The sequence below is a fragment of the Giraffa tippelskirchi genome, chromosome 3, assembly GCF_054371585.1.
Source record: "Giraffa tippelskirchi isolate mGirTip1 chromosome 3, T2T-mGirTip1v1.2.pri, whole genome shotgun sequence".
Taxonomy (NCBI): Eukaryota; Metazoa; Chordata; class Mammalia; order Artiodactyla; family Giraffidae; genus Giraffa; species Giraffa tippelskirchi.
In genome coordinates, this window is record NC_137277.1 from 80,306,413 (window position 1) to 80,329,144 (window position 22,732).

The 22,732-nt window shown below is 36.1% G+C and overlaps 1 protein-coding gene across 2 annotated transcripts in view; it reads left to right on the forward strand.

Moving 5' to 3' along the window:
* Nucleotides 1-22,732, forward strand: part of CCDC141 (coiled-coil domain containing 141) — a 230,821-nt gene that overhangs the window by 188,606 nt on the left and 19,483 nt on the right. For both annotated transcript variants that reach the window (XM_081579496.1, XM_081579498.1), the window contains exons 18-22: nucleotides 9,722-9,862; nucleotides 10,572-10,760; nucleotides 12,112-12,295; nucleotides 16,132-16,244; nucleotides 21,452-21,568. In XM_081579496.1, coding sequence (XP_081435622.1) covers nucleotides 9,722-9,862; nucleotides 10,572-10,760; nucleotides 12,112-12,295; nucleotides 16,132-16,244; nucleotides 21,452-21,568 — 744 coding nt within the window. The remainder of the gene's footprint in view (nucleotides 1-9,721; nucleotides 9,863-10,571; nucleotides 10,761-12,111; nucleotides 12,296-16,131; nucleotides 16,245-21,451; nucleotides 21,569-22,732) is intronic.

Here is a 22,732-nt window from a genome sequence, read left to right on the forward strand (position 1 = left end):
ATTATTTTATGAAACTGTACTAAATGAAGTTTTTATTTTATCACAGATCATTTCCCTTTCATCTTTTTAAAATTAATTTTTATTGAAGTATAGTTGATTTACAATATTGTGTTAGTTTCTGCTGTACTAACTGAATCAGTTACACATATACATATATCCACTCTTTTTTAGATTATGTTCCACTATAGGTCATTAAAGAGTGTTAAGGAGAGTTCCCAGTGCTATACAGTAGGTTCTTATTCAGGAAATATTAATATATTAAAATATTTATATAAAAGTTTGTTATAAATCAGATACAACTTTGAGATGAGAATATTTTAGTCCAACCTCTGTGATTATTTCTTTATTGATTAATTTATTTATTTTAATTGGAGGCGTATTGCTTTACAATATTGTGGTGGATTTTGCCATACATTGACATGAATCAGCCATGGGTGTACATGTATACCCCAGTTCTAAACCCCGCTCCCACCTCCCTCCCCATCCCATCCCTCTGAGGTGTCCCAGTGCACCAGCTGTGAGTGCCCTGTTTCATTTATCAAACTTGGACTGGTCATCTAGTCACATATAGTAATATACATGTTTCAATGCTATTCTCTCAAATCATCCCACCCTCGCCTTCTCCAACAGAGTCCAAAAGTCTGTTCTTTATATCTGTGTCTCTTTTGCTGTCTTGTATATAGGGTCATCATTACCATCTTTCTAGATTCCATATATATGCGTTAATATACTGTATTGGTGTTTTTCTTTCTGACTTTCTTCACTCTGTATAATAGGTTTCAGTTTCATCCACCTCATTAGAACTGACTCAAATGCATTCTTTTCAATAGCTGAGTAATATTCCATTGTGTATATGTACCACAACTTTTTTATCCATTCTTCTGTCAATGGACATCTAGGTTGTTTCCATGTCCTAGCTATTGTAAACAGTACTGAGATGAACATTGGGGTACACGTGTCGCTTTCAATTCTGGTTTCCTCGGTGTGTATGCCCAGCAGTGGGATTGCTGGGTCATAGGGCAGTTCTATTTCCAGTTTTTTAAGGAATCTCCACACTGTTCTCCATAGTAGCTGTACTAGTTTGCATTCCCACCAACAGTGTAAGAGGGTTCCCTTTTCTCCACACCCTCTCCAGCATTTATTGTTTGTAGACTTTTTGATAGCAGCCATTCTGACTGGTGTGAGATGGTACCTCATTGTGTTTTGATTTGCATTTCTCTGATAATGAGTGATGTTGAGCATCTTTTCATGTGTTTATTAGCCATCTGTACGTCTTTTTTGGAGAAATTGGTTCTTTGACCCATTTTTTTATTGGGTCATTTATTTTTCTGGTATTGAGCTGCATGAGCTGCTTGTATATTTTTGAGAATAATTCTTTGTCAATCACTTCATTTGCTATTATTTTATCCCATTCCGAAGTCTGTCTTTTCACCTTGCTTTTAGTTTCCTTCACTGTGCAAAAGCGTTTAAGTTTAATTAGGTCCCATTTATTTTTGCTTTTACTTCAATTTACTCTGTGAGGTGGGTCATAGAGGATCTTGCTGTGATTTATGTCAGAGAGTGTTCTGCCTTTGTTTTCTTCTAGGAGTTTTATAGTTTCTGGTCTTAAATTTAGATCTTTAATCCATTTGGAGTTTATTTTTGTGTATGGTGTTAGAAAGTGTTCTAGTTTCATTCTTTTACAGGTAGTTGACCAATTTTCCCAGCACCACTTGTTATAGAGATTGTCTTTTCTCCACTGTGTATTTTTGTCTCCATTGTCAAAGATAAGGTGTCCATAGATACATGGATTTATCTCTGGGCTTTCTATTTTGTTCCCTTGATCTGTATTTCTGTCTTGGGCCAGTACTATACTGTCTTGATGACTGTAGCTTTGTAGTAGAGCCTGAGGTCAGGCAGGTTGATTCCTCCAGTTCCGTTCTTCTTTCTCAAGATTGCTTTGGCTATTCGAGGTTTTTTTGTGTTTCCATGCAAATTGTGAAGTCATTTGTTCCAGTTTATTTCCAGAAAAATACCGTTGGTAGCTTGATAGGGATTGCATTGAATCTATAGATTGCTTTGGGTAGTATACTCATTTTCACAATATTGATTCTTCTGATCCATGAACATGGTATATTTCTCTACCTATTTGTGTCATCTTTGATTTCTTTCATCAGTGTTTTATCATTTTCTATATATAGGTCTTTTGTTTCTTTAGGTAAATTTTTATTCCTAAGTATTTTATTATTTTCGTTGCAATGGTGAATGGGATTGTTTCCTTAATTTCTCTTTTCGTCTTCTCATTGTTAGTGTATAGGGATACGAGGGATTTCTGTGTATTAATTTTATATCCTGCAACTTTACTATATTCACTGATTAGCTCTAGTAATTTTCTGGTGGTGTCTTTAGGATTTTCTATGTAGAGGATCATTTTATCTGCAAACAGTGAGAGTTTTACTTCTTCTTTTCCAATCTGGATTCCTTTTATTTCTTTTTCTTCTCTGATTGCTGTGGCTAAAAGTTCCAAAACTATGTTGAATAGTAGTGGTGAGAGTGGGCACCCTTGTCTTGTTCCTGACTTTAGGGGAAATGCTTTCAATTTTTTGTACTTGAGGATAGTATTTGCTGTGGATTTATCATATATGGCTTTTATTATGTTGAGGTATGTTCCTTCTATGCCTGCTTTCTGGAGAGTTTTCATTATAAATGGGTGTTGAATTTTTCAAAGGCCTGCATCTATGGAGATAATCATGTGGTTTTTATCTTTCAGTTTGTTAACATGGTGTATCACCTAGATTGATTTGTGAATCTTGAAGAATCCTTGCATCCCTGGGATAAAGTCCACTTGGTCATGATGTATGATCATTTTAATATGTGGTTGGATTCTGTTTGCTAGAATTTTGTTGAGGATTTTTGTGTCTATGTTCATCAGTGATATTGGCCTGTAGTTTTCTTTTTTTGTGAATTCCTTGTTTGGTTTTGGTATTAGGATGTTGAATGAGTTTGAGAGTTTACCTTCCTCTGTGATTTTCTGGAAGAGTTTGAGTAGGATAGGTGTTAGCTCTTCTCTAAATTTTTGGTAGAATTCACCTGTGAAGCCATCTGGTCCTGGGCTTTTGTTTGTTGGAAGATTTTTTATTACAGTTTATATTTCCATGCTGGTGATGGGTCTGTTAAGATTTTCTATTTCTTCTTGGTTCAGTTTTGGAAGGTCATACTTTTCTAAGAATTCATCTATTTCCCTTTAATCTTAAAGAGTGCTTTTTAAAATAAAGGCACCAACAAGAACTGCTTTCAGATGGTACAGAATTTCTTATTTTTTGAAAACTCTGTGGTTGACCACTTCTTCATTAGTCACCTGTGGCAAGAAACCTTCCACAGCTGCTGAAATAAGGCACTTTATAGTCTTTGCAGCACCACAAAGACTGCACAGCCTGGGTTTTGTGGTGTGTGTTGGGAATATTAATTAGTAAAATAAAGATATGTGTGGCTTAGTTTGTATTGTGAATGTCAGAACCAGACTCTGAGCTGTAATAATATTTGATACTTAAAATTTTTTATTATTACTAGTAGTATTATTTGGTATAAGTGCTTAAAATTATGTAAAATTAAAATAAATATATTACAATAATTTTTTTTTTACATAAAAAATATAGTCAGGTACCCCTTCAGAGAAGTAGACCAAGCATTTGATTTTTTAAGTTGATTTTGAAACTCAGTATGTTGCTTCCAATGCATTTAAAGTGCTTCTTGGAGGTTCACTGACTTTGAACTCTCTACTAAAAAGAACAACCTTCAAACTGCCAGATTTTCTGGAGGTTTTTTCCACTCATTTAATACAAAGATATATTTATATGCATGAATGTTGAATTTCACTATACATTTTCTTGCCTGGCAGTATAAATAAGTTGTTAATACACAAAGCATTATAGATGTTCTCTGCCTTATTACATGACAGAACATCATCAGTTCCTTATTCTTTACACTTCTTTAGAAATTTAATAAGTTAATATTGAATGTGTTTTCTTCTTTCAACCTGACCAAAAAATTTCCTTTATGTTTACATTATGGTAATAGAAATTTGTCACTGGAGTCTCATTATGGGTGACAATTACCTTACAGAGAAGAATAGTAATGACAGAATTGAGTTGGTATTAATTTTCTCAAAGTAAATTTTGCAAACAGAAGTTTTCATATAATTATATTACTTCAGTCTGAAATTTTTACACTGTACCAACATCTTGCCCATCAGGAAAGAAATAGAATATACATATGTACACACACATATATATATATATATTAATATGTATGTATGTATGTTTGTATGTATTCCATATGTCATAGTTTCTTGCTACAGTTACACAGTGTACACAGTACACTCTGCATACACCTGACCTGCCTGACCTGCCTCTTGAGAAACCTGTATGCAGGTCAGGAAGCAACAGTTAGAACTGGATGTGGAACAACAGATTGGTTCCAACTAGGTAAAGGAGTATGTCAAGGCTGTATATTGTCACCCTGCTTATTTAACTTATATGTAGAGTACCTCATGAGAAATGCTGGGCTGGATGAAGCACAAGCTGGAATCAAGATTGCCAAGAGAAATATCAATAACCTCAGCTATGCAGATGACACCACCCTTATGGCAGAAAGTGAAGAAGAACTAAAGAGCCTATCTATGAAAGTGAAAGAGGAGAGTGAAAAAGTTGGCTTAAAGCTCAACATTTAGAAAACTAAAATCATGACATCTGGTCCCATCACTTCATGGCAGATAGATGGGGAAACAGTGGAAACAGTGGCTGACTTTATTTTTCTGGACTCCAAAACCACTGCAGATGATGACTGCAGCCATGACATTAAAAGATGCTTATTCCTTGGAAGATAAGTTATGATCAACCTAGACAGCAAATTAAACAGCAGAGACATTACTTTGTCAACAAAGGTCCGTCTAGTCAAAGCTATGGTTTTTCCAGTAGTCATGTATGGATGTCAGAGTTGGACTATAAAGAAAGCTGAGCACTGAAGAATTGATGCTTTTGAACTGTGGTGTTGGAGAAGACTCTTGAGAGTCCCTTGGACTACAAGGAGATCCAACCAGTCCATCCTAAAGGAAATCAGTCCTGAGTGTTCATTAGAAGGACTGATGTTGAAGCTGAAACTCCAATACGTTGGCCACCTCATGCGAAGAGCTGAGTCATTTGAAAAGACCCTGATGCTGGGAAAGATTGAGGGCAGGGGGAGAAGGAGACGACAGAGGATGAAATGATTGGATGGCATCACTGACTCGATGGACATGAGTTTGGGTGGACTCCGGGAGTTGGTGATGGACAGGGAGGCCTGGCGTGCTGCGATTCATGGGGTCGCAAAGAGTCGGACACGACTGAGTGACTGCACTGAACTGAACTCTGCACATAAATTAAATAAACAGGGTGACAGTATACAGCCTTGACATTCTGCTTTCCTTATGTTGTTGTTGTTTAGTCGCTAAGTCATGTCGAACTCTGTGTGAACCCACGGACTGTAGCCAACCAGGGTTCTCTGTCCACGGGATTTCTGAGGCAAGAATACTAGAGTGGGGTGCTGTTTCCTTCTCCAGGGGTTCTTCCTGAACCAGGGATCAAACCCCGTCTCCTGCATTGGCAGACGTTTCTTTACCACTGAGCCACCAGGGAAACCCTCTGACATTGTGTGGTTTTTTCTTTTGAGAAATGAGTATGGACAGCCACCAACTGGCATGAAAGGAAGCAGAAAAAGAGGGCATAGATGACGCAGCATTATGGTATAGTGCAGTTAATTACTATTTTTCAGATTGATGATCTTAATTTATTATTTTAAGGAAAAACTAAATTATCATCATTCAACAAATTTTATTATGTGACAACTGTCTGCCAAGCCATAGAACACAACAGTCCTTAGAAAACTAATAGTTTAGGGCAACTCAAAGCCCAAGGGACTTCACAATCACAACTGCTCATCACTAGGTCCCAGTGTGAGTCCATTTAGTTGGTATTTATAAGAGAGTAGAAAAGACTATAATTTGTTCTAAAATGTCCATTCCATTGGGTTAAAATCTGTTGGAAGTTTGGTGTTTAACAGCTGCAAAATTACTCTTCTTACTGTAGAAGATAAAAAGCTGAAATTTTCAAATCATGGTTATCATGTTCAGAAAATAAAATGTAAATATATTGTGAACACACAAAACTTGCAGAGTTGATGAATAGCTATTACTGAGATATGCTGCCACCTGCAATTTAAAATGGAGCAATTGTCTTCTCTTTCCAAGCTGCCCCACTTTCTGCTTCTACAAGACTGGTCGTAAGCACAGGAAGACAGTCATGTGGTTGCTGAACAGGGGGCCAAGAAAGTCTGGTCCTGAAATCTCTCCAGAACTAAAGCTAAAGTTACCATTAATAATTGTAGCAAGTCACTCAGGTTAAATTAGCAATTTTGGGGCCACTTCATTTCAAATGAAGCATCCCTGGGGAGTTATAACATTATAGCCTTCTTTCTGTTACTGAAAATGAGCATCAGAAAACTTTTTTTTTTCTGGAGTAGGCAAAATAGTGGGCAAGAAATAAAGCTCATGAAATGGACATTAAGAGAAACAGACTACTTGTTTTGTATTTTTGCTTCTGGCCAGTCATGTGCCATAGTTCTAATGAAAGGCTTTTGTTTTAAAGACATTGTCTTAGTTTTAAAATGTCCCATGTTCCTCACATAAATTGGCCTTGCCAACAACAGACTCACAAATAATGCATCCTTGTGCCAAAGTTGCCTCAACCAGTTTCATCAAGACTAAAATAGCAAGCCAGCCTCTTTGTTGTCCATTTTGTTCCCTTTTGCTTCTTCCCTAAGAAGTTTTGTTGATGTCTAACCCTGAGAGAGGTTTACTGTTCCCCGGGAAATTTGGTGCAGATGCTCATTATGTTAGTTTCAAAAGAACTGCAGTTTTAAGTCTTAATGATTTTTTTCTAATTACAGCTATATTCCACAGCAACTATGGAGGAGCTGGACAAGTAGAAAGATAGGAAAATCAAACTGTGCATTTGAAAAAATACCTTTCTCCTGATTTTCTTAAGACTTTCAGAAATTTTATCAATACAAATTATAACAACATTTAAAGATTTTGAATAGGGTGTTTTGGGGCAAAACACCAAGGGTGTCCTTGCCCCAAGCTTTGGGTGTTTTTCCTTCTTTCTGTGCTCTGGTTGAGCAGTTGTCTTGGCCATCTCCACCATTCCCCATTGTTGATGAGCTAACTAAAGTTTAAAATAGCTACATGGATGAACAATGATACCATAGCCAAGCAACCATGGAACTCATTTAAAAAAAAATACATATAAACAAGTTATATGGGTATTAGATGGGAAGTTAAGTTTTCATATTAGAATACGCAGGTAAGAAAATTAGACATGGCTAGATTTTTTCTGAAAATCTGGTTGCCGAAGGTAGTTCATGCTTGCTGCCTTCAACTTGTATCTGCAATAGTCCTGAATTTGAGCCGGGAGAGGGTCAGGATTTAAATGGATTTCCAGTGGGACCAAAAGAGAAAAGTGCCAGCAAGTATGTCAAAGGAGATCATATGTCAGAAAGAAACTGATCCCATTTCACATACCCATGGCACCGTGAACATTCTTTGGCCTTATAAATCATCTTCGGTGAAAGTGCATACATTCTGAGGCAAACAGGAATAAAATTGCACTTATCATTTATCAGCCTCAAATTTCTTAATCCAAAGTAGACTTTAAATGTCATCACTTAGAATGAAAATGTTAAGGCTCAGTCTTTCTTCATTTATCGCATAGTTTTCAAATAGATGTTGATTTTTTTCCATTTAAACAAGTGGGCATAACTCAGTGGTTATTAGGTTGATGACAGAGTCCCTCTTCCTTTGTCCAGACTGAAGTCTATAATATATGTTATGGTACGGTAAGGGGGAAAAAAGAATATAAAATTTTGTTTTCCAATGGATACATGTTAGTGACTGTACATATTTTTCCTTTCATTTTACTTTATTTATTGTTATTAAAAATAAAAATTGTATTTTTAACTGTAGTGAATGACACATAACATAATGTTTACCATCTTAACCATTTTAGGAGTACATATAAGTGATTTTAGGGCATTCACATTGTTGTACTACTATCTCTTCATATCTTAACCTCATAAAATTGTCCTCATTTGTGCTTTCCCACTAATATCAAACACACACATTTTAACACATCACTGTCAAAAAATTTAAATATGAATTGTTTATTTTGTAAACATACCAGCTGAATATTATCTTTTAAATATTTTTTCTGAGTTCTAATAGAGGAATAATTTTCAAATTTTGAAGTTATAATTCTTTCTACTCCTTTATAATATTACTGATTTATCAGTTGGAATATTTTATGTGATCTCTGTGCATGTAATTTAAAGCTAATGCTCAGCACTTTCATTTGTCATATAAACAACACTGATGAAGTATAGCTATAGCAAATGCAAAAATTGAGTCAGTATAATAATTTCCATGTATTCAATTAGGGCTTTATCAATTGTTGTTTTCAGAAAGTGTTAAAGATCAAAGTTTTGTCTTTATAATATGCAGAATTTGAAATAAGAATTGAGAAAATGAGCATTTTCTCAGGCAGATAGTTTTTCTGCATTTTAAGCCTAAAATCCAGCATGCACACAACCTTTATTCCCTCCCAAATAATTTACTTGCTGTCATTGAAAAGAATTTTTATGTTTTCCTAACTTCTTGTCACGGCTCAAATTTATCAACCATGACATTGTACATTCTTGGCTGTTAAATGCTCCCATATAATCTGAGATGCTTTATATTTTCTCTGTACTTCTCTTTGCTGACATTATAGAGTGAGTTGCCTGTCAATATGTTTATCCTTCTTGAATCTGGAGAAGGGCACAGAAAGCAGTGTGGTTAATTGAACTAGACTGCTTAGAATTTTGCTTCACTGATAAAGCTGAACTGTTTGTTTTTCAGAAAGTCATCGTCTATGCCCTGTTTGCAGTGTACAGCAATGTACTCTGTTTATGCACAAGTTAGCATTGCCACCATGGGCGACAACTGTCACTTTACATTCCATTTTTGAAGGCCCTCTGAAGTTAATGATTTATATCTAAGAAGTAAATCTCTTCTGGAAACTGTCCATGAAAAATAATTTTTAATTGGATTTGAACAAATACAGCCCTTTTCCTACTGACTCTCATACTGGGTCTCCTTTTCTACCTCATTAATGTCCTCATTGGGCTAAATGTTAACACGCCATTGACCTCTGCAACATGAACAGCTCGTGGGAGACTTAATAAGTTTATTCGTGATAACTGTAAGAGCACAGGAATATGGAAGGATCTGAGACAAATATTAGCACACAGAGAATAGAATGAGTTGTGAAATAATGTCGAATAAATACCAATAAGAAAATTAGAGTTGTTAAAAATCTATCACATATTAAAATCATTCTTGTTTGAAGGCCAAAGGATGTTCTATAACTGTAATCTTAATTACAAATTACAAGTCAAAAAATACTAAGAACAATTTATAATTACCTATACTTGGGGAATATGTTTAAATTCATATTATATATTCACTTAGCAGACTTGCTTTCTATTGAAAATCACTCTGAATACATTTCAAAGGTTATGAAGATTTTGAAGTACAGATATCTTGATTTATTGCAAATGAATATCAGTGTTCTCATTTTAAGGAAATTGCCCATTTCTTTTTATTGAACTGTAGCTCAAAGAATCATTCAAAGAAATAAAAAAGAAATTCAACAATTTGAAGTTTAATTATACAAAGAAAAATGAAAAAGCTCGAAATCTAAAAGCTCTCAAATATCAAATTCAACAAGTGGATATGTATGCTGAAAAACTACAGGTAATGAGAAGATACTTGTATGTGTGTGTGTGTGTATGCTACAATTATTGCAAAATTATTTTGCATTTCAATTCTAAATGCCTAACCCTTAGGCTTTTTTTATACCATTAGAACTGAAAAGATAGTTTTTAGTTTTTATAACAATTGGGTGCTTCATGTAAAATACACAATTTATTGATTTATCTCTTGAAGCAACTCCAGAATGATCTCTGCCAAACCTATCCAGCCTCATTGCTCCCATTCTCCCCACTACACACACATACACACACACACACACCTCTTATACATCCCTTTTTCTTTCCTTGCACCCACCTATATCAGGAGCTTCTTCCACTGCGCCTGCAGGCCCTAATACCTTTCCTGATTATTGTTTATGCTGGCTAATTTGATTGCTTTCTCAGGAAACAGCTGAGTATAATAAAATATTTGATTTTATGGTCTTTGTCTTTTTTAAAAAATCATAGCATTCTCAAACTATGGAATAGATCCTGGTGTAGAGTAAATTTTCTCTATATTTGCTGAATGCTGAATCAATAAACTATCTGAAAGGAAACCTGTTCTGTCCAAAATGTGTTTTAATAATTATGATTTTAATATATTAAATGAAGGAAGCTATAAAAGTTTTTCAAAGTTTTTTCCTCAATATTTAATTACTAACTAGCTGAGTAAATAAAAACTGACTGTCATTAAAACTTTTTTTTTTCCCCAGGCTTTGAAAAGGAAAATAGAAAAAGTTGAGAATAAAACTTCTTTCTTAAATTATCCAAATAATAAAATGAATATCCTTTTGGAAGCCATGAGGGATTTGCAGAAGCATGTGGATGAATTTGACAAAGTTGTAACAGATTACAGGAAGAATTTAGACCTGACGGAGCATCTCCAGGAGTTGATAGAAGAGGTATTCTCTTCTTGTTGTCATGTTATCTGTATTGTAATTTTTTTTAAATTTCTCTGTTGCTTAGAGCAACACTGCATTAGCTATTATTGTCATTAAATTCGTGCATCATGCTCCTTTTCATGCTTATATCCTTAAGATAATTTCCTAATGCAGAATTGCTGTACCAAAGGGATACATTTTACATGGTTTTGATTGTATTGTCCAATTGCTCTTTGGAAAGATTTTACTAATTTAACTCTTCTTACCAGCAACATACGAGAAATTCTCATTTCTCCATAACCTCATCAACTCAAGATGTTTAATCATCATGAAGTTAATTATATTGACTGTTGGATATCTGCTAAAATAATCAATAATGACTTATTTCACAGAATTTGAGAATGTTTAGAGAGAAAGTTGATAATTGGATTTTTCAGGTAAAAAAATTCTTATTGGTATTATTTCATTTTTATCAAGAGGATAAATGGCAAAGCATACAGAAATTATATGAAATTGGCAAGTTAAAGTCATTATTTGCACACTTCATAGTGAAGAAACTCTACACTTGAAGTTCTTGAGCATTTTTTGTAGCCCATAATTCTGAGTTACAAAACATCTCTCTTTCCCACTAATGCAATAGAGCTTTTAGATTTAACACCACATTAGGAGGATTGAAATGATCATTCTTCCATATCTGATGTATAGGTTTGCTGTACTTCTATGGCACTTATTTAAAACCAACTCCTAGCAGAGTCATGTGTTTCTATTTCTCACTCAGCATAAGTGCTTCTGGCCTTGGTCAGACACATTTCTTTCATCACAGTTATTTATTTTTAGTGAGAAACTGTCTCAGTTCTCCACTATGCTTTGAAAATATGACTATTTTCTATCAAGAAAAGGTCAAATGCTATTCTTCAAATGATATTTCCTCCATCTACAGACTAAATCTTATTTCTAAAAGAATTTATTTGTTGGAGTGTTATTTGCACAATACTTTATCCATATATTGTTAATGATTTCAGTTAAATAGGTTGGATTTTGTGTCTTTGAGTTTTTCTTACCTTTAGCTGATATTTGGATTCTTTTTAGTGCCATATGCTTTTTTTAGAATGCCTGTTCTTGTAAGTCTGCAACTTTTCTCTTAGGAATTATATTTCAGGCAAATCTAAGAAGGCAGAAAAATCAAATTGATTTCCATACTTCTACTTTCTTATCTGACTCTAATTTCTAAGTGTAAAAGTATATGATCGTGTTGTGATGTTTCCTTTCTTAGGACTTAAAAAGAGTTCACATCAATTACTTCAGTGGGCAAAATGAAGAAATTTGGGAGGATGGTGTCTCTTTAATCTGTGCTTTCTCCCATTTAATTTAGTGTCACTTTTGGTATGAAGATGCCAGTGCAACAGTTGTAAGAGTTGGAAAGTATTCCACAGAGTGCAAGACCAAGGAAGCAGTGGAGATCCTCCACCAACAGTTCAAAAAGTTTATCACACCCTCAGTGCCTCAGCAAGAAGAAAGGATTCAGGAGATCAGCGACCTTGCTCAGCGCTTATATGGTGAAGTCTCTTTTAAGATACCCTTTGATTCACCACTGAACAAATTTCTAGTCAACCTAGCAGACAGCAGAGCATGGCAAGCCCTCAGGGTCCTCACTACACCAGCCTATTCTGGGAAAAGGTTCAAGATAAGAGCAAAAGTGAATAATAGGGAATAGAGGAAGGAACTCCCGGCTGTAGGAGATGGAAGCACGTGGATTTTTAATGACCATTTGTAAGCCCTCTTCCTCTCTTCCCTTTCTCCCCCATTAAAACCAGAATAGTACTCAGCTTATGTAGACAAAAATGAAATCTAATTTCTATTAAAGTGAGTCCTCAAAACCATACACAACTCCCATAGTCCTTGAAGTAGGTAGAAAGCTAAGACTGAGGTCTACAGCCCTCATGTTTCTATGAGGATTAAGGTTTGTGAATATAAGAAAGAGCTGGAAGGTCTTCCCTTGTCTTCCTCTCATTTGTGGAATAAAGAGTGCATGTGTGCTCAGTCATGTCTGATTCTTTGCAACCCTACCTGTAGCCCACCAGGCTCCTCTGTCCGTGGGATTCTCCAGGCGAAAATACTGGAATGGGTTGCCATTTCCTCCTCCAGGGGATCTTCCCAATGCAGGGATCAAACCCATGTCTCTGGTGTCTCCTGCATTGCAGGCAGATTCTTTACCATTGAGCCACCTGGGAAGCCCTGTGGAATAAATGGGAGAATTCAGATCATCATCTCACAGATTGCGCTTTCCTCTTCTCCATGACTGTTGGTCTGAAAAGCCTTTCCATGTGAAGAAGGCCCCCATTTAAAATGCCTATTCGAGGGTGACAGTCCTTGAGGGTGCAAGAAGAATAATTTCATGAATTCCTTGACACTGTTAACTATAAGGTAATTAACAAGAGTAATTCCTAGTGACAGGGCAAACCTAGCCCCCAAAGATGGAGCAACAGTACTTCATTTGGCTGCCCACAGCTGCTGCCAGATGGATAGTCTCTCTTGTTACATGAAGCGCTCACTCTCCATGGATAGCCATAAAAATTTTTTAGAACAGCATCTATTGCATTAGCTAATATTAAATTAATGAGGATGAATTATTAATGATTTTCCAAAGGAAATTATAAATACATAAAAATAATAAAATATGAATTGAAAAATTAAAGAAAACTCATATTATGTTTCATTCCTACTGTAAAAGTGTACTAAAAAATTCTGGAGGCACTCCACTCCCATGAAGTGGTTTATGTTTTCTTCAGTAATTATATTTTTTACACTGTAGCATAATTACCTTTTCACTTGTCGGTCTTCTCAACTGAGCATAAGCTCCTTGAGGGTAAGAGAAATACATTTTATCACTAGGTTTAAGTGCCTATTGAAGTTCAGCACAAAGATCCCATAAAAGTTGCAATTATCCTCCTGTCTTGCAAAATCCCACTTTCTGCCTTGTTTGTATTCCTGGCCTTATCACCAATTGACATATTGTATGGTTATATGTGGTTGTCTGGCTCTCCTTACCTGAGTATAAGCTCCTTGAGAAAAAGGGATTTTGCCTGTTAATACACTGATTCATGGTACATACTAAGTGCTTAACAATTTGATAACTAATGAATCACTGAATGAATAAATGAGCAGCATAAATTTCATCTGTTCAGTTTGGAAGCTATGCATTGTTTAGAATTTGCATCAGGTAAGATACTTTAGGAATAGAATATCATCTTGCATCATTATTGAACCTAGAATTTTAATACAAATAAATTTTTCTCAGAAAAATTTTTGAGTACCTATTATGTACTTTATTCAGTCGCTAAGCCATGTCTGACTCTTTGCGACCCTGTGGACTGCAGCACACCAAGCTTCCCTGCTGTTCACTATCTCCTGGAGTTTCCTCAAACTCATGTCTATTGAGTCAGTGATGCCATCCAACCATCTCATCCTCTGTCACCCACTTCTCCTCCTACCCTCAATCTTTCTCAGCATCAGGGTCTTTTCCAGTGAGTTAGTTCTTCGCATCAGGTGGCCAAAGTATTGGAGCTTCAGCTTCAGCAACAGTCCTTCCAATGAATATTCAGGGTTGATTTCATTTAGGATTGACTGGTTTTATCTCCTTTTTGTCCAAATGGACTCTCAAGAGTCTTCTCCAGCACCACAGTTCAAAAGCTTCAATTCTTTGATGCTCAGCCTTCTTTATGGTCCAACTCTCACATCCGTACATGACTACTGAAAAAACCATAGCTTTGACTATACAGACCTTGTCAGCAAAGTGATGTCTCTGCTTTTTGATATGCTGTCTAGGTTTGTCACAGCTTTTCTTCCAAGGAGCAAGCGTCTTTTAATTTCAAGGCTGCAGTCACTGTCTGCAGTGATTTTGGAGCCCAAGAAAATAAAGTTTGCCACCGTTTCCATTTTTCCCCATCAATTTACCATGAAGTGATGGGACTGGATGCCATGATCTTAGGTTTTTGAATGTTGAGTTTTAAGCCAGCTTTTTCACTCTCCTCTCTCACCTTTATCAAGAGGTTCTTTAGTTCCTCTTCACTTTCTGCCATTAGGTGATATTATGGAGCTGTGATTGATATAAAGACCTATACAGCCTATTTCCACCATTCAGGAATCCACAGTCTATGCCTAGAAGTCACAATATGGTAAATGCAGTGAGAAAGGTCTAAAATGTGTGTTTGCTAGAACTGCCATAACAAAATACCATATACTGGGTAGCTTAAATCACAAAAATTAATTTATTCAAAGTTCTAGAGGCTGGAAGTCTAAGATCAGGGGCTCAATGAGTTGGTTTTTACCAAGGCTTCTCTTCTCTTGCTCCCTCTTCACATAGGCATCCCTCTGTGCACAAGCACCCCAGATTCTCTGATCTTCTCTTAAGGACACCAATCATAATGAATTGGCACTCCACCCTAGTGGCCTCTTTTTAACTTTATCTCCCTTTAAAGACCTCATCTCCAAATAATGTTACATTCTGATATATTGGAGGTTGACTTTTCAATATATGAATTTTAGGTGGGACACAATTCAGTCCATAACAATGTAAAATACTATTTTAGTCTGAGCTGTGGAGTCCAGTAGTCCAAGTTTAAATCTCTGCTCTTTTAATTATTGTCTTGGTCACCTGAAGAGGCTCTTTTGAGCCTGGGATTCCTCATTTGGACAATGCAGTAGAACCTTCTAGAGGCAGATTTTGTTAGCTAATGCATATAAAGCGCCTAGCCACAGACAAATAAGATGCACTCACTATACAATAGATACTTGTGTTATTACTCCAATAGGCAGAGGAAAATCCAGTTGGGAAAGATGAAGAATATTTCCACAAAGATCTTGACATTGGAGGTAGACCTTGAAGAGTGAGTAGGATTTGTCCCAACAGAGACAGGGGTATGGGTATTCTTTCCCCATACAGGAAAGAATAGTCAGTGGTTGTGGGAATTTTGAGAGAAAAGTTGCTATTTCAGTTTGGTCAGATATTAAATATGTGAGGGAATTAGGGAGATATATTTTTGAGAGAGGCAGGTCGAAACCACATCACAGAGGGCCTTGACTGTATACTTTCTAGTTAGTGAAGAACAACTGAATGTTTTGAAAAGGAGAAAAGAGGTTAGAGTGGAGCTTTATGAATATTAATATAGCAACACCATTTAGGTTGCATAAGAGGGACATGGTACAGCAAATGTAACCATTTTTCTAGAATACTTGGTTTTTCCAATGATGCTTTTGTCTATTCAACAAGTATTTAGTAAGTGCTTACTATCTACAGGCCCAGTGTCAGACACTGGGATAAATTAATGCCTGGGATTTTTTTTCTGCTAAGGATTTGACCTTTAAAAATGGTTTTAACCCTTATTCTCCCCAGGTTTTGAAGAAGGGCAGAAATACGCTGAGAAAATAGTGGCCAAACACAAAGAAGTTCTTGAATCTGTCACTGAATTATGTAGCTCTCTCACAGAGCTTGAAGAAAAGCTGAAGGTAATTTCTTCTTACCAGAATATGTATGTTTAAAAGTTATAAATTAAAATGTGTGGATCAAGTGTCTTCTGGTGCAAAGATGTTCTAACACAAATTCTCAAGGGACATAATGTGCACATTTGTTTCACAGCTTTCTAACATAATTGGTTGTTTTTAATAGTTAATTCTGTTTCTTTCCCATCACTGTAGAGAAAAATGATGCTGAGAACTGAGGGTTAAGCACAATTAAGGTGTCTCGTTTACATTTTCATGGATCATATCCTAATGGATAAATGTGTGCCATTAAAATCAAAGTCTATATTGTTGTTGTTCAGTTGCTCAGTCAGTATCCTTATGTTTTCATTCATAAATAATGAACATAAGCTATTTTATTCTCTTCTAAATTGTGGCCCCAGAGAAGATAAAACTAATCTTAAGGTATTATAGTCATTGAACATCTAGCTTCATGGAAATATTAAACTAATCATTAGCATCCTTCATGGAATAATAAAATTGATGGTAAAAATAGGAAATATGTTTATGATTTGTCTAGGTAAAATCCAGTTAAAATAGAGAAATGTATGTTTATACATATGGACATACCTATGTATGTATACACACATATGTATTTTTTTGTCTTTGTCATTTCCAAACTGATTTCATTAGTGCTCTTTTCATAACTAACTGAAAGAACCAGTTATTTAGGATTGAAACAGTGGTAAGATAATTAAGAGAACAGACTCTAGGGTAAAACACAGCCGCCTAGGAATACCAGCTCTCCAAATTATTGTATTTGTGAATGGGGATTTAAACTATTAAGGGTATATTTCTTAATGACCCTGAGTCTCCGTTTCCTGATCCATAAAATGCAGGAAATAGAGGAAGCTAGTCACAGGATAGCCCTGAGTACTGAATGTGAAGACACCTATGATTATTGTTGTGATTTCTGTTGGTATGGAGACATAATGGTGCTCTTGCAGTGTGGAGCAGAATTATATTTATTTTCAGCAAGTATTTTTTCTGTATGAATTTCCATGTCAGATATTTGAGTAACATTCTGTTCAAAATAGTTTGCTAAGCTTTGAATTCAGTGGGCATCCAATCAAATTGTTTTTTTTTCTTTGGTTAAGAATCTAGATTTTTCCATTCTTACCATTTAAAATAACATTATAGTGAACATCTTTGTACATGAAACTTTTTCATTTGTATTATTACCTACACAAAAATTCTTTGCTTTCCATAAATGTTTTGCAGTTATAATGCCACCAGTAATGTTTGAATGCACCTTACATTTAAACTATCTTTTTTAACATTTTTCATTTCCTCCTCTCCTTTACCCCAACCCCTGAGGATGTGTCTCTTCTCCTGACTTTTGAAACGCAGCCCAAAAAATCATTGCTCTTTTTCAATCTTTGGTGCCATCTACAGCATCTCTCCCATTTATGTTGTACATCTCCAAGTGAGCTCCACTTAAAAATATGCTTGCTTAAAGAGATACCCCTTTCTACCTTTTCATCGATCGTCATGCTATTCTTCCTGAAAGCTGTTTCCATTCTCTCTGCCTCCTTCCACTTTACCCCTTCCTCCCACACCCTCTAGAGTCAGGGTAGTACCCTCTCTTTCTCATTCCCAACCTTCCATTGGATTCTCTTTTGCTAGTCAGGAGCCCCCTACTTATTGACTCCTGCTAGATGATACTGCTAGTGTCATTTTTAAATTCAAAACACCTCCCTACAAACTCTTCTTTGCTTACCAAATGAAGTTCAGACTCAAGGTTTTCCAATGTTCTGGAACTGATTGTCTTTCCAAACCATTGTCCTTCTCCACTCATTGTTGGTCCCTACCTCAGCAGTCTCCTACCCCACACTCCCAGGTCTGCTTCTAAATGTTAGTCATCCCTCATATCCACAGTTTTGCTTTCCTCAGTTTTGGGTACCTGAAGTCAATCTCAATCAGAAAATATTAAATGAAAGACTCCAAAAGTAAATAATTCTTATGTTTTAAAGTATGAGAGACCATATTCACATAACTTTAATTACAGTATATTGCTATACTTGTTATATTTTATTATCACTGTTATTAATCACTTGCCCTACCTAATTTATAAATTAAACTTTATCATGGATATGTATGTACTGGAAAAAAAAGTAGTAACATATACATAGTATTTGCTGCAGTTTCAGGCATGCACTGTGGGTCTTGGAATGTATCGTCTACACATAAAGGCGACTACTGTACTTCACACATACATGACCTTCCATCTCTCTTATCTAAGTTGTTCTCTCAAGGCCAAACCCAAATATCACCTCCTCCATAATTCCTTCCTTAGCTGTGTCACTCCCTGTCTGATCTGCTGTAGCACCATTGTTCCTTCCTACCATAATCATCACATATATCTCCCATGATCATCCAGCCACTCTCTTAGATTATACTGGAGGAAACCCTGTTCAGTTCAGCATCCCACACAACGTTTAACAATATGCTTTGCCTAAAACAGGTTTTCCATAAAGGTTTTGGCATTTATAGTAAACACCCAAAGGATTGGTACAGAAAAAAAAAATCATTCAGTAGCTCAAAAAATTTGATTTGGGTGGATATGGAAATGAGGAAGGGCCTCTATGGCAAGAGAAACAGGCATCAGCATTGCCCTTAGGAGTTATAGCCTAAACAAAATCCTGTCAAAGGATGCTAACACTTGATAGATGTTTCTATGAGAGCATAAATGTCTGGGTTTTGTTTTTAAGGTTGACTCTATGGCTCTCTTTTGCAGGAGTTCATTAACAAAGCAGGCCTGGAAATCCCTGTCAAGGTTAAAATAGTGATAATAATCCTTTCTTTTTGTGTAGAATTTTGATATTTACAGAGGATTTTCATAAGTATTACCTCAGTGTTTTCCAAATAACCTTGTGATGGTAATAACTTAGATGATGTTTTCTTTGTTGTAAAAATCAGAGAGGGTAAAAATGCTTTTTTTGAGGACTCACACTCAGTAGTGGTGGATTTGGAGTAGGACCTTAGTTATAATTCAAAATCTAGTACTCATTCCACAACTGTCACTTTATTGTATTTTTTATTAAAGTATAGTTGATTTACAATATCTTGTTATTTTCAAGTGGCACAGTGATTCAGATACACACACACACACACGCACACACACATATGTATTCCTTTTCAGATTCTTTTTCCTTATAGGTTGTTACAAAATATTGAGTATAGTTCCCTGAGCTATATAGTAGGTCCTTGTTAGTTATTGATTTTATGTATAGTAATGTATATATGTTAATCCCATCCTTCTAATTTAGAGCCCCCACTACCCTTTCTCCTTTGGTAACCATAAGTTTGCTTTGCATGTTTGTAAACCTCTTTTGTTTTGTAAATAAGTTCATTTGTATAATTTTTTTTCATCTCCCACATATAAATGATATCATATGATACTTGTCTTTTTCTGTCTGGTTTACTTCGCTTAGTATGATAATCTCTAGGCCCATCGATGTTGCTGCAAATGGCATTATTTCATTCTTTTTGTGGCTAACATTCCACTGCATATATGTACCACATCCTATTAATCCATTCATTTATCAGGGGCCATTTAGGTTGCTCCATGTCTTGGCTACTGTAGTTGGTTCTGTAATGAATGTTGGGGTGCATGTATCTTTTTGAATTATGGTTTTATTTGGTTATATGCCCAGGAGTGGGATTGCTGGATCAATTGATATTTCTATTTTTAGTTTTTTAAGAACCCTCCATACTGTTCTCCAGAGTGGTTGTACTAATTTGCATTCCACTTTGGAATTAGGTATAGAGTATATACTAAAGCAGAGTAATTTATCAAATAATATAAACCAGTGTAAGTTTTAGAGTTCGAAGTAAGAGCTGAATCTCCCCAGTAAGTGTCTGCCCAAATCCTTTGAGTTGATGTAACATGTACACTTTGAGAAGTATGCCTGTTTCTTTAAGGCCTGTCTCATGCGCATGTTCCAGGTGGTACAGAGTATCTCCTGTTGCCATATTCTTGTTCAGTCACATCCCTCTCTTTTTAACACTGTGAACTACAGCACACCAGGATTTTCTGTCTTTCACTATCTCCTGGAGTTTGCTCAAACTCATGTCCATTGAGTCAGTGATGCCATCCAACCATTTCATCCTCTGCCACCCGCTTCTCATCTTGCCCTCAATCTCTCCCAGCATCAGGGGCTTTTCCAGTGAATTGGCTCTTCACATCAGGTGGCCAAAGTATTGGTGCTTCAGCTTCAACATCAGTCCTTCCAATGAATATTCAAGGTTGATTTCTTTTAAGATTTACTGGTTTGATCTCCTTGCAGTTCAAGGGACTCTCAGGCGTCTTCTCCAGCACCACAGTTCAAAAGCATCAATTTTCTGGTGCTCAGCCTTCTTTATAGTCCAACTCTCACATCCATACATGACTACTGGAAAAATCATAGCTTTGGCTATATGGACCTTTGTCGGCAAAATGATGTCTCTGCTTTTTAATATGCTGTCTAGGTTCACAGCTTTACTTCCAAGGAGCAATTGTCTTTTAATTTCATGGCTGCAGTCACTGTCCACAGTGATTCTGAAGTCCAAGAAAATAATGTCTGTCACTTTTTCCATTGTTTCCCCATCTATTTGCCATGAAGTGATGGGACCGGATGCCATGATCTTAGTTTTCTGAATGTTGAGTTTTAAGCTAGGTTTTTCACTCTCCCCTTTCACTTTCATCAAGAGACTCTTTAGTTCCTCTTCACTTTCTGCCACTAGAGTGGTATCATCTGCATATCTGAGGTTGTTGATATTTCTCCTGGCCATCTTGATTCCAGCTGTGATTCATCCAGCCAAGTATTCCTCATGATGTACCCTGCATATAAGTCAAATAAACAGGGTGACAATATACAGCCTTGACGTACTCCTTTCCCGATTTGGAACCAGTCTGTTGTTCCATATCCAGTTCTAACTGTTGCTTCTTGACCTGCATACAGGTTTCTCAGGAGGCAGGTAAGGTATCTGGTATTCCCCTATTGTAACAAGAACTTTCTTCCTGCTGGACGTTTGAACAACCAATTTTTATTGGCAGTGAACATTTATCAACAAAGGAGGTAGAAAGGGGAATTAGACCTTGAAATAACAGTATAAATCACTTCATGGGAGTACGCCAGCCTCTTGTGGGATACATTGGCTGAAAGACTGCCAACTTTACTGGCCAGGCTCTCACTAATCTTCACTTTGTACAGCAGGGAGATGTTTTAAAGTTGAATCTGAATTTGGAAGACTTCCATGATGATTGCATTGACCTACTAAAAGAACCAGCGGGAAATAAGCAGACAATATTCAATGATGGAAGGAATAAGGTAAAGAAACCCATGTATCATCAGATATTTATTACTTTAGTTTTGAGGTTAGCATCATTGTGCATTGAAAAAAAATAAATTGAAGCCTTATTATCTTTCTGAATCGTCCAGTATGGATGCAAGTGAATGTCCTTTTCCCTTCTTTTCTACTCATTACTTAGTCTTTCTTCTCTCACGTGTGCTTTTACCTTGGAGTCTCTCATTGAATACTGGAACCATAGCATTTCACAGTGGCATTGGGACAGTCAGTTGAACACCACACTATTGCCCCAAACTTTTGTTTCTCCCATCTTTAACTGCCTTTCTTGTTGACCTTTCAATCCCAACTTCAAATTTTACTTCTCCCTCTTTATCATACCACCAAGCTATGATTTTGTTGTTTTACACTACCCATTGGAAAACCTTAATACGTGAAATTAGATTGTATCTGGTTCCCATAGAATCTACTTCTAACACGATATTTCTAGGAATATGTACTAAAACATAGAATGCAACGGGAAGATAAACACTAAAGTATTTATAGAAATGTTAAATTATTTTAAAGTCTATGCATTGCATATAAATTAAGCATGTAGCAAAAACTGCAAATACTCACAAAATGCAAATGCATTTCAAAAGCATTGCTTAAATCGCATCATTATGGATTTTCAGTATTTTGTTCACTATCTATTCACAGCTCCTGGACTATAATTAGCTCTTGATTTTGTGCATTGCCAAGTTTGCTCCCAGTGTTTGTCTCTCTCCCAAAGAACTGAAGGGACAAGCAGAGTCAACGTTATTCTCAACTGCTCCCAAACAAAATAAAATATACCTTTTGAGGCACGAAAGTCTAAAAAATCTCCCCACTTACTGCCGTCATCTCATGGAGAAAGACATCTTTTCTTAAGCTAAATATGGTATTTAGAACTTCCTTATAGGTCTTTTTATGCAGGTTAAATCTATGTCAAGGTCTCATGCGATTATACAACCACCAGGCAGCAAGCACCATATTAAGTAAACTGATTTTTTTTTTGTGAGATGGCCTTGTAGCATTTAAACCCTGAGTCCTCTCTGAGGCAAAGGACAGCTGCCAAACCTTAGCTGGACTTCAGTCTTGTATCAAATGATCTTTGATTACTCTGATTGTCTAAATCAGGTTTTCTCAACCTCAGTACTATTGACATT